Genomic DNA, 12,865 nt, shown 5'->3' on the forward strand with positions numbered 1-12,865 from the left:
CCCCACCTGTGGGGTTTTTTTTCACTTTGAACTCCATGCAAGTACCTCTTACCTCTAGGTTATTAGTTAGACTAACTTCTGTGTAGCACTTAACTCTTTCTGGGAGGGATTTTCATATTTATCATTTGCCTGGCCAGTGGCCAGCTTATGGATACAGTGGTCCTATGGGGGAATTTTACGGGAGTTAATAACTGCTAAAGTATGTTCTCCCTCTCTGCTCATAATGTGCATAGAAAGGATTGATCATATATTTATAACTAGTGGGAATTTGTCTTCCTTCCCCATCAAATTTTTCTAGTTTCCTTTTTTTCTTTTTGCTTTCAAGCCGGTATCTTTTCCCTTCCCATCAACCCTGACTGACTTAGGGGAGTAATCACTTGTTTGCTCCAACCAGCTTTCCAAGGCATTGTTAATGATGCAGGAATGTAAATCACTTGCTCAGTTTAGCTGTCACCTGCTTTAATTATGTTCCTTCAAGACTTAATCCGATGAACGAGAGATACTTTCCTATCTGAGTCACTTCTCATTGACCCAGAAGGGAAAAACAAGGACAACACATGTAAAACAGTAAATGACCTGACTGGAAGGAAGCAGCTTTGCCTCCAAGCCCTTTTCAACTCCCTCTAATGCCACAGTGCTTGGCACTGAAGCTGGAAATATCCATATCTCTGGCTGAGGAGTGTGTCTCCAGGTTCAGTCTGCCCAAATCAGTAGAAAACCTAAGTGTCTTGAAGACATCCCCACTGCCCAGGTGATAGGCTCAGCCTGTCTCCTACCAGCTGCAAGAAACATCCCAGGTTTGTCTTCCAGATGCTTGAGGATTTCAGGAAAAAGCTTCTGACCAAAACCTTCTGGCTCCTGGAGCATTTGTCCCTGGTAAAGGTGAGAGAAGCAGCCCAGTGGTGATGTTTCCCAGCCAGGTGAGCAGTTCACCCCATCTGATGGTCCTGGCAAACGGGCAAAGGAAGGTCGGTGGGAGACAAGACTAGTTCATGGGTGCTTGTCACAAAGCAGAGGAGCGCAAACACCCCCAGCCACACCAGCAGCAGAATTCACACAAATCACAAAATGGTTACGCTTGGCAGGGACCTCTAGAGATGGTCTAATCCAACCCCCCTGCTCAAAGTAGTGTCACTAGAGCAGGTTGCCCAGGGCTGTGTCCAGTTGGGTTTGAATATATCAGAAGTGGAAACTCCATGACCTCTCTGGGCAGGCTTTCCCAGCATTCAACGACACTTATAGTAAGGAAAGATTTTTCTCGTGTTTAAATGGAATTTCCTGTGTTCCAGTTTGTGCCCTTTGCTTCTTGTCCTGGCACTGGGCACCACTGAGAAGAGCCTGGCTCTGTCCTCTATGCACCCTCCCTTCAGGTATTTATAGATATTGATAAGATCTCCCCTGAGCCTTCTGTTTTCCAGACTGAAAAGTCCCCAGTCTCTCAGCCTTTCCTCATAGGATAGATGCTCCAGCACCTTCATCTTTTTTGTGGCCCTTTGTTGGACTCTCTCCAGTACATCCATGTATCTCCTGTACTGGGGAGCCCAGAACGGGACACAGGACTCCAGGTGTGGCCTCACAAGTGCTGAGTAGGGGGGAAGGATCACCTCCCTTGACCTGCTGGCAATGCTCTGCCTAATGCAGCCCAGGAGGCTGGTGGCCGCCTTTGCCACCAAGGAACATTGCTGATTCATGTGTAACTTTGTGTCCACCACGACCCTCAGTTTCTTCTCTGCAAAGCTGCTTTGTATCCTATCAGCCCACAGCCTGTCCTGATGCCTGGGGTTATTCTTCCCCAGATGCAAGACTTTGCACTTCCATTTGCTGAACTTCCTGAGGTTCCCCCATTTTTCCAACCTGTCCGGGTCGCTCTGAATGGCAGCACACCCATCTGGTGTATCAGCCACTCCTCCTAGTTTTGTATCATCTGCAAACTTGCTGAAGGTGAGCTCTGCCACATCATCAAGGTCATTAACGAAGATGATGAACAGTATTGAGTCCTGCGGTACCCCACTAGTGACTTGCCTCCAGCTGGACTTTGTGCCACTGATCACAAGCCTCTGGGCCCAGTTGCTCCACCAGTTTTCAGTCCACCTCACTGTCCACTTACATAACCCATACTTTGTCAGCTCGTCTATGAGGATGTTGTGGGAGACAGGGTTGAAAGCCTTAATCAGGTAGAGATAAACAACATTCACTTCTCTCGCATCATGCACCAAGCCAGCCACCTCATCACTGAAGGCTATCAGGCTGGTGAGGTGTAATTTTCCCTTTGTGAATCCATGCTGACTCCCAGGGTTGTGATACTGCTTTTTGTCTTGTTCCCCTCTCCCAGGATCTTGATCTCCACCACCTCATGGTCACTGCAGCCAAAGCTGCCCCCAAACTTCACATCCCCAACAAGTTCTTCCTTGTTTGCAAGTGTGGTTTGGCCAACGGCTTGACCATAGGCAATACGAGGAGTTATGAGAAAGCTGGGTTCATTCAACCTGGAAAACAGGCTGAGAAGACAGGGCTCAGGGGGTGTAACAGCATCTGGCATAAAAGAGGGTCAAAGAGAAGGCTGAGCTGGGCTCTCCTTGAGGGCACCCATCGACCACAAGTTGCAGGAAGTGAAATTCTGTCCGATATAATGAAAAGTATTTCTCCATGTGAGCATTAAAATACTGGAACAGGAGATCAGAAATGCTGTGGTGTCTCCATGCTTGGGATACAGTGAAAAGCACGCGGACCTAATGCACTTCTTCCTCATCTCCAAGCTCCAGATGAACTTCTTTCTGCATCGTGTCCCTTAGCAAAAGGGGCTTGTGGTCCTGATACATCAACACACCCATCCCAAGACAGCCTACTGAGCCTGCACTGGCAGATCTGGGGCCTGCCACTGCCACCTTCCGACAAGAGAAGAAAATGCAAATGCCTGGTCCCAGCCCATTTCCCAAAGAAGGAAAGGAGGTATTTTTAGGATTGTTTTGGTAGTTTTCAATTTTCACTGTTTCCAAAATTCAGGTTTCATAATCATTTGGTTCCAATCAGCTTTAGGATGAGATATATCCATGTGAAAATAAAAAAGAGAGAAAAATTCAGTTCGTCTAAGCTGCTTTGAACAAACCATGAGTTGAACTCCAACACACAATGAGCAGCTGCACCTTGCCCTTACAAAGAACCTGAGCACTGCAAGGTGATCGCATACAAGGTGCCACCGTCCCACATCTATTGAGTGCTCGTATTTGTTTTTTGTCTTCTTTCCTCTAATAGTTTGGACCGTGATATTAAATGGGTGCCGTTCTGGAACCTGCAGGTTTAACTGGTCTGAGCTCAGGAAGGGGTCCTCGTGCCAAACTCAGACTCTCGTGCGAGAACGGGTGACCGCATCCCTGCAATTTTAGCAATGAGAAGACAGAATCGCAGCCAGGAGCACCTGGCGCTCAGGGACAACAACGTGACAACGCTCTCGGTGATGTGGGCATGACAAGAATCTGCATGAAGTACAATACACCCAGTCGTTGTTTCTGTTAATTGGCATGGAGAAGGAGAGCAAGGCACGCTGGTTACACCTCTTCCCCCAGGGGTTTGATGCCGTATGTGTTACATTTTAGACATGCTAGCTTAACTCTTTCTACACAAAGGACAAGGGTTATTAACTTAATGGCAGCTCAGATGGCCAAGTGTCCCTGTGTCACAGGAAGGGCCAGATCACCAAACCCAAGGAAACCAAGGTGCATTGTGTACCGCTTTAAATCTTTTTTGCTTGGGAGATGATAAGCAGGAAGATTGGAGCTGTTCCCACAGCCACGCGAAGCACCTCCCATCTTTCCAGCCTCCTCCCATCTCGGCTGCTGCTCAGGTCAGCATTGCAGCCTGGAGGTGCCATCTTCCCCCTTGCTCCCCATGGCCTTTCATGTGGATCTCAGTACCTTCAGCTGGGGAGAAAAGGAACCGGAGGGAAAGCAAGTGGAGAGGGTTAGCACTGGCAGGAAGGTGGAGCTCTTGATTCAGCCTTCTTTTTTTCTTCCTTTAGCATCACTCAAATTTTCACTTGCAAACTATACCTACACACTTTTCTTGACTCCTCCACATCAAAAATAGCAAATGAACCTGTTTTCTGGAGACTCCCCTCGAGCCCCAGAGCTACTCCTTCCTCTAAAACCTGTGTTTGCCATGGCTAGAGTGGAGGCATGTCCAGAGGAACAGAAAAGGGCAGGGATGGGGAGGCAGGAATTCTCCCGCTTCAGACCCATTTGCTAGCAGGTGGTGTCTCATACCCTGAGACAATCAACATGACCTTGGGATGCCAGTGAGAAATGTCTGCAGAGCCAACTGAAAGAGAAACACTGTCAACAGCCCACGTTGTTTAATTTCCATAAAATACTTTTGGGTATTTGGTATTACTACATCTCTTAACAAGGCTTACCTGGAAATATGGATCTTAATGAAGGAAGCAGCATTATTACCTCTGGGTCAAAACATTAATGGTGTCCACTCTTAGATGTGGGGAAATGGCACCATTTCCCTCAACTTTCCGAACACCTGAAATGTGGGAGAGCCCATCCTGGGCCTGTCTAGAGACAGAGAGGTCCCCACAGAGCAGCAGGAGCGGGCACATGGGAGGCAACGTGAACAGAAAGGACGGGAACGCTGGGTAGGGTGGAGGTGTAGCCTCTTGGGGGTTGGTTTCTTCTGTCCCCACCTGCTGTGCAGTGCCCTCCTGTCCTGAAAATACTCCCTGTCAATGCTGGTGCTCTCCTGTCCCAAAAACACTTGTAGGCAAGGCTGCAAAATACAGATTGCAAGGAGAGAGAGCAGTGGAAGAAGAGCCTTTCCCAGGAAGAAGATAGTCCAGGTTGGGGTTATCCAGAGAAAAGGAAAGATATTTTTAACTCTGTTTCAAACAGCCTGCTGCTGTTCCTATGAAACTCCTGAGAGCCCATCGCTGCTATTCTGCATTTGTCTTACATTCCCCAGGGAACATAATCTCCTTCTCCCACAGGATCCAACTGGGCTCCCCAAAATAATAAAGCTTTAAATAAAAATTATAATGACACATCTTTGCAAAGCAGCATGACTGTTCTCTGGTTCAGAAGAGCAGGGGGGAGTCTCCAGAGCAACCAGCCCCCACATTCATGTGTCCATGTGCATGCATTTGTCTGCGGGCCGGAGAGGGGCCAGAGCAGCCCCTGAAGCACTGCAGCCCCCGGGAGCTTAGGAAGAGGAGCAGCTGCCCACAGACACCCACACAGGGGCCATTATGTGCCCAAAATAGCCGCCCTCTCCAACAAGAAAGAGTAGAGGCTCAAAGGACAAATCCCATCTCCATTCCCAGTAGGGTCACGGGCAAGTCAACGATATTTATGAGCACGACTATTGAAGGCAAAGACAATCCCTGTTCTTTACCCATCACCAGGAAGAGACTCCAATGACCTTGAGATGGCATGTATGGATTTATCCCTCCCTATAGTCTATAGGCTCAGCCTCATGTCTGTCCTCCTTTTGACCGGCCTGCAACCCCCAGCCCTGGGCTTTGAATCCAACCCAAGCACTTTCTTTTCACACAAAGCAAGAAGTAATATCTGTAATAGCTGCAGAACCATCCAAAAATTTTCTTCCAAGTGTACCTTTTTTATTAATTCCATGTATTTTTATTAGAGTATAAGAAACAATATGTAACATAGTCTACAGTTATGTTAATATATTTAAAGGAATCAATGTTTCTTTATTCTGTTACAATAAAGGTAATACACAATTACAAATCTCACATATACGTATTAGTAAAATCAACATTTCTGTGTAACCACCTCAGTGAAATGGGATCATCCAACAAAGCTGAAATAAAATGTGTCAATATTTTTTCTGCAACACTTTATTGGCCTTATTACATTTTCATGAAGTGTTTCAGTTTTGATGAAACGGTAGGGTTTGGGCTGGAAAAAATGTTCCTTCGGAAAATGTTCGTCCTGGGAAGACTGTTAAGCCTTTCATTTCTCAATTTACACTATCAGAGCAAAGCTGGACAAATTAAAACATTCAATCTGTCTCTGATGCTTCTGATTCTCTGCTTTGCATGCAATTATCTGGTTAAAGGCAGCTCGCCCTTGCCTCCCTTCTTGTCATTTTGTGTTCCTCCTTGACTCGTGAGATCTGGGCTTCGAAGCATCTCTACCAGGTCTGGCAAAAGCCAGTAGATGGCAGGACCGACCCGGGGCTTCGCTTCCCTGTGCACCATGGACACTCCCAAAATGCAAAATTGGGTGTGTCTATCCCCATTCCAGTTTGATAGACTCAGACAGCAGCTTTCCAGGGGCGAAATAACTCCTCCAGGATCAAGGAAGGATTCGGAGTCATCTTCATCCCAAACAGCTGAGACCCGCAGGACCTCACCGCTGAGGATGACAGTGAAAGCACAGCCCGGCTTCAGGGTGCAAAAGCACTGGGATGACAGGAGCAAGGGGCTTGAGATAGGGCCCTAAACCTCCAAGCATCCTTTCCTGGAGACAGGAGAGCATGGATGCCTATACCTCATTCCAGCATGGAGGCACAGCCACCCGGACCAGAGCTCCCAGGCTTCCCGCAAGGGTGGTGGCACCACAGCCACCTTCATTGCAAATAGGGTCTCTAGGAGGCAAGTCATTTCAAATAACCCATAACTTGAGTTAAATAACACCGAGCAAGGACATTCTTTGAGTAATGATGTGGATTCTTTGAGTAATGATTAAGCAACTGGCCTTATTTGTTCTGGCTGTTTGTGCAAGGAAGTCACATCAGGTCTGTGTTTTCCAAAAGGAGAAATGTTGCCCTTTCGCAAAAAAAAAATCTCAAAAACAGTTGGAAGAACGTTGTTCATTTTTAAGTCCTCCTTTTCAGCAAACAGCAAACCCAGTGAACTTGAGCAGAAAGGGCTGGTGCCGCAATAAGCTTTGAGTATGTACAGGCAACACCCAAAAACTAGAGTCCTTGCAATGCTGGCATAGTGGTAGACGGCAGCAGCTGCCATTGAAATACAGCCATTTCCTGGACGGAAGCACAGAAACCGTTTTCCGATTAGCGTGTTCCAAAACAGGCAGGTATTTGACTTAAGCTCTTCTTATTTTCCAGTGAAAACTGTTCCGGGATATTTTATGCTTGTACGGAGCAAAGCTGCCTCCCCTCGTAACCTCTTGTCTTGTCAGAAAAGGTGAAGATCTGAGTTTTCTGCTGAGATTTCGATCTCTAATTCCACAGTCCAAGTAAACACATTCAAAGCACTTCAGGGCTGTCTCATCGTGGCCCTCAAGTTCCAAATCAGGCATTTGGTTTAACAAGTCACCAGTTTTAATGCTTTATATATGCTGGGTTCATGCTATTTATTTTCTTATCATTAATAACGTTTTTAATTACTACAGCTGCACACTTCCAGGCCTTTCACTCCTGAGCTTTACAACAGCTGAAGTTCTCACTTGATTTCTGGTGCTGGGGATTTGGGGACAAAAAAAAAAAATCTATAGTAGGACCAGAAGTTCACTGTGAGAGTTGGCAGAACTGATCATATGATGCTTGGGATTAAACTGCTGAATAACATCTCTTGCATTTGACAAGCTGTCATACCCTCCCTCTCTCTCAAATATACATATATCTATCAAAGAGATCTTTGCCACATGTGTTCGAAAGGAAAAACTGCAAATATCTCTTCTTCCATATACTAAGCGTACAGGAATATAGCACATGAGGAGGAAAGGCAAAAAGAGAGTGAAGAGGAAAAAAAAATATCTCCATATGCAATCTATTAATCATCTATAGGCTCAAAAACATGTGTGAACTGACCTTCAGATCTGTCCCCTGGCAATACCATCTATAACAATAACTTGTTATTTGTATGCCTTCTGAACGCTATTCCCGACAGCCCTTGCTCCCTTGCATAACCGAGTCCTTGGCACGAGCAAACTCTGAAACGCCGAGATAGGAAGGAGGCGGCCATTGGAGGAGGCAACCAGGTCTCATAACCCGGCTCGTTAAGTTTAGCCCAGTGTGGCATCAAGAGCCTCGTAAAGGCATGCACAGGCATTAGGACACAGCTATGCCGATGGCTTTTAAGTTTAGCTCTTTGCTCGCAGCAGAGGTGTTGTGAGGGTAATTGAGTCCAAAAACTAAGATACCTTTTACCGGGTGGCTAGAAAAGAGTTACAGCCCCATTGCTTGCAAGGTAGGGTACTCTGGGTGCTGCCTTGGTCTCACTACAACACCTACTCACAGCAAGTGGTGGGGAACAAATTAACCCTGCAAACAAGGTTTCTAACCCTCTTGGGAGGAAGGCTCAGGCACAGGGAAGCTAGGGAATATTTACCCCATTTCTAGTCATTTTTTCCCCAATTTTCCCTGTGCTATATGTGCATAGCAGAGGTTTGCGGCGCACCTCGAGCCCTGTGGTCCCAGCAGGCGAGGGAGGATGCATTAACCAGAGGAAGGCACATCTGAGGACCAACGAGACAAGCGATGCGTTCTTACCAAACTCATCAGCTAATTGCGGGTCACGTCATGATGACCAGTCCCTCCTGTTGTAAAGGCTGTCATTAGCATCTGTGTCATTTTAATTAAAAGATGGAGAGGAGCAGCAAAAAACACGTAACCACTTTTGTTGCAAATATTTCTATACATCTGCACGCCATCTTCCAAAAGAAGCTGTTTATCACTCATTTAAGTGGGGATAGAGGTATAATTGAACAGTGTGTGCAGCTTGAGAGGCTTTTGTTTGTTGACACAAAACAGGAGAATCACGTACAAGGAGGGCATGGCTAAAGAGCGCCAATGCTACACCTGATTTTTGCTGCTAGAAGAGAAAAAAAGCCCAGTGCGCCTCTGATAATCAGTGGAAGTGACAGCAAGCTTTCACCTGACAGTTTAAGGCTCAATTTTGGCTTGTTTTGCGTCTAGCAGGTCCACAGGTAGGCAAAGCAGGTAGGAAACCAGCACGATGCAGAGATGGCAGGAGGACACACCTCCCATGGGACAGCCGAGAACTTCCAGGAGCAACGCTGCCAAATGACCTGGGAAGATCCTGGGATCTGAGGGACAGCAGGAGTGGCAGGTTTGGTGGTGAAGTCACCTTCTGCAGTCCATGTGCACCATCAGCCCATCAGCCAGGGATTGCAGGTCGAACCTAAAGATCTGAGTATTGATGTCTTCGCCTCTGACTTCACTAAGTTTTGCAAACAGACCTGTTGGATCATTTAGGTATCGATGTTATTGTCTATCACCATCACAAGTCCAAAGTGGGGAAACTGAGGCACCAAGTCTTTGTAATATGCAGACTAATTTTTAAAGGTCCTGTTCCCAGTGCGCTTGCTCCATTAGGAGTAATGGGGTTGATTCAGACCCTAATAACTGGCATTTTTCACTAAAATGCACCTGGAAAACACAATTCCCAAGAGAGGTGAAACAAGCCGGCCCACAGGTGTTTATCGGAAAGGACAGGCACAGGGATAAGATGGACTTGCTGCTCAGAGGTGAACTGGAAGGAATGCTGAGATGAAGCACTCAAAAGCCGCTTGAGAGGGCAAGAGGCCCTCGTGCCGGGCATAATATTTGGGTTTCTTCTAAGAGCGTTTCTAATCTCTCTGTCTGGAGCAAGGAAACACACACAGCACACGTCCCATCTCAGGTAACAACAGGAGCATGTTTATTCAGGTCTGGTACTTACAGAGCTCGGAGGGACAAGGTACACGTCATTTGATTTCCAGAAAAGTCAGCCCAGGATGGGAAGAAATGAAACGATTTTATAAAAAGAGACTGCAGCTGCAGGGGCCGGGAATGTGTCTCCCTTCGGGTCATGCATTCCCGGTGCCTGGACCATCCATGTGCAGGGGGCACGCTGGTGCCAGGCACCTCCACGGAGGCGAGAGGCAGGAACGTCTGAACACTTGACCGGGTGGTATCTGGGGTCAATTGGTTCTTGGCGAGTCCCAGCCTTGTTTTAACCAACCTTAGAAACGAGGGGGGGGTATTAGGTATAAAAGCAGAAACCCTTCCAAAACGATCCACCTTTGCCAAGGAGGTGTGAGAGTGCAGTGGGGTATGTCCACAGAAGGAGGAGAACAGCTTGGCCAAACCGCCCAGGTCTCTGATGCTGGAAGAGCATAAAGTCTGGGAAACAATCATCTTGGAAGCCTGCTGAGAAGTAGAAGATCTCCTTGCAGACAGCGACAGAGAAGATATTGGCTAATGAGACCTGCAACGGACCGTGGAAGACGGGTCTTCCTTGGCCAGCCCCATCACTCGCGAGCCCTGAGGACGTAGATGAAGCTAACGAGGACCCCCAAGGCCAGGACCGCGTAGCTGGCTTTCACGCTGCTGGAACCGCTGATGTTGCAGAGGAAGGAGTCGCAGCAGTAAACGGAGGCAGCCGCTATGCCGAGGTTAACCCCGGCACTGGGGCAAATGGGAGAACATCCTTTGGAGATGGACTGGCCAGACTTGCTGCCTGAATTTAGGATGGGGCAGGAGGAAAGGAAGAAAAGCAAAAAGGAGACGGGTTTATAATGTTTCTCGGCTTTCTGATCACCTGTTCTGCAAAGGAAATAACAGCACAGAAATAGCCGAAGCATCACAGGTGGCACGAAGAGGATGAAGTGCTTCTCGGCGTCAGGCTACAACAGTAATCTCAGCCAGCCCACACATCTCAAGGAACACCCATGACAACCTCCCACACAGACTCTAGAGACCGTGCAACACCCCAGAGATACCCCTTCTAGGCTGTCGGCCAAAGTTTGGCTGCTACAGCTCCGGTGAAGAATCTCAAAAATCCCACTCGAGCTTGACCCTGGGACTCCTCGAGCGAGACAGGGAGCACGGGGCATACAGAGCACCGGGGAGGCACTCGTGAGCGAAGGCTGCATTTCAAGTGTCGGCTGCGAGAGAGGCGCAGCACCCATTTAGCAGCAGGAAATAGGAAACCATTAGCACTGTGCTAAGACGACAGGCTTATAAAAGCCCCCGGCCTCCATTTGTGCATGCATGACCTGCCCACATTGCGAACCGTGCAACTCAGGCATGCAACACCCCTCCCTCTTGCAAGGGAGAGCAAGGCAAGCCAGGCTGGGCTCTGGTCTCTGCGATGGCGCCAGGAGACCTGCCAGAGCAGCCTGCTTCCCTAGGAGCAGCAGCCGGGAAGCACAGACACCCCCCCCCCCCCCCCCCCCCGAAAGGCAGAAAGCCACAATGATGGAGGTGGAGAGGTGAAACAGCCCCCAGCCCCGGGCAGAGGCTGTTTCCTGGCACTTAGAGAGGAAACCTGCAAATCTCCCTTCCTGGCAACCCCACCTCGTCCACGGAGAGCGAAGAAGCGAAGGTGGGACTCAGGGATGAACAACCCGAACACAGGGCAAAAGCAGGAAGGGCAACCCCAGAGCTTCCTACAGAGGAAGCCTGCAGCATCCTCCACGCTTTCACTTATTCATCAGCAACCTCCCCGCCCCCACCCCGAAATTCCCCTCGGACTCCTGGCGTCAGTGCAGGCACGTGGGCTTTAACATGATTCCATCTGGCAGCACGTCCCTCATAAAATTCCCTTGGGATGGTCCGACACTCAGCTGCTAAGCAGAACTTTCTCCTTTTTCCAGTCGAAGGAAGGAAAGCCTTCCTGCAGCTCAGCAGGCGACCCAGGAGAGCAGCCAAGAGGGGCAAAGGAAGGTCCTGTCATCACTCACCGATTCCCACTCCGACATATGTCGTCACACAGTGGTTTTCATTCTCCCCGCACTTGACAGGCTTCAGGCAGGCCCAGTTGGAAGATGCATCCGAGCACGAAAAGCAGATGAGCGTGTGGGCTGCAAGGGAAAGGCACACCTCAGTTAGGGGCTGGTGGGGAGACCTCCCCGCTTGGCGGTCCCCACCTCTGACACATGGCATGCACCACATCTGGCCACAGACATGCCTGCTATTCCGTCTGTATCAATCTGCAATAGGTTTTTTCCCCAAAAAAAATCAGCCAAGTGAAGGGTTCAAGCATAAGGGATACATTTTGAGCTCTTGGCAGGATCAACTGTCAGCTAAAGCCTCAATACAACCACAAGTCAGCCTGGTACTTTATGGCATGCTCCTGTTCGCACCAAGAGAGGGTTCAAGCTACAGCTGCCAACTAGAAACTAAACAACGGAGGCAAGTTCAGGCCTGCAATCTGGAGCCTGAGATTTGGGCTTATTCAGCTCAGCTATTGTGGACACTGATGGGAAATGCTCCAGGCGTGACCATGGGTTTGAGCTTTCCGTGACCTGCCTTTGGCAACAAGGCACAAAGCTCAGGCTACGCTTGAGCTAGCACACGTGGTGGAAACAATTTCTCGGCTAGAGCAAGCCCAACATGGCCGCAAGACCTGCAAGGACTTGCACTGTCCTGCTACGCAGGGAGTCATAGCACTATGAAGGCAGCATTTGCAACCAAATTTTTTAATTTGGAGCAGGGGGAGAGCAAATAAAACACGCCTTCCTCCATGGCAGGTCCCCTAAAATGGTCTGTCCTACACCAGCAGGATGGACTGCACCAGCTAGCTCCCATCCCTCATCCTTCAGATCTGCCCAAGAAAGAGGAAAGATTGGAAAATAGCATTCCGTGGTGGGAAATGGTTGCAGAAACAGCCTGGACCAGTGACTCAGCAGGGACATATGCACTTTGCAGTGGACGGATGATCTCTGTATTTCACATACAAGAACATCACATCCACACTGCAATTGTTGACCTACATATGCAGACAGATCAGGTCTGTTCCCAATGTTTCACAGGCTCTGATTTTTGAGCACTCAGACGGCAAGCCCTTCCATGAGGCATTGCCTTTCTCTTCTGTGTTTACAGGATGCAAAACGGAGCAGGGGCCGATTCAGGATGGGAAGTGCAAGGCAGCATCATT

General features: G+C 48.5%; 2 protein-coding genes across 2 annotated transcripts in view; both read right to left on the minus strand.

Annotated features, from left to right (window-relative positions):
• The window catches only part of LOC103921217 (ly6/PLAUR domain-containing protein 2-like), a 23,765-nt gene extending 13,529 nt beyond the window's left edge, over positions 1-10,236 (minus strand). Inside the window, 1 exon segment of the mRNA XM_009329145.1 lies at positions 10,204-10,236. Within this exon segment, the coding sequence (XP_009327420.1) occupies positions 10,204-10,236 (33 nt within the window).
• Positions 9,622-12,865, minus strand: part of LOC103921218 (lymphocyte antigen 6E) — a 3,918-nt gene continuing 674 nt past the window's right edge. The window contains exons 2-3 of the mRNA XM_009329146.1: positions 11,670-11,789; positions 9,622-10,444 (exon numbers count right to left, since the gene is read on the minus strand). Of these exons, the coding sequence (XP_009327421.1) occupies positions 10,236-10,444; positions 11,670-11,789 (329 nt within the window). The 3' untranslated portion in view covers positions 9,622-10,235. The remainder of the gene's footprint in view (positions 10,445-11,669; positions 11,790-12,865) is intronic.

The sequence above is a fragment of the Pygoscelis adeliae genome, unplaced genomic scaffold (assembly GCF_000699105.1).
Source record: "Pygoscelis adeliae isolate BGI_AS28 unplaced genomic scaffold, ASM69910v1 Scaffold257, whole genome shotgun sequence".
Taxonomy (NCBI): Eukaryota; Metazoa; Chordata; class Aves; order Sphenisciformes; family Spheniscidae; genus Pygoscelis; species Pygoscelis adeliae.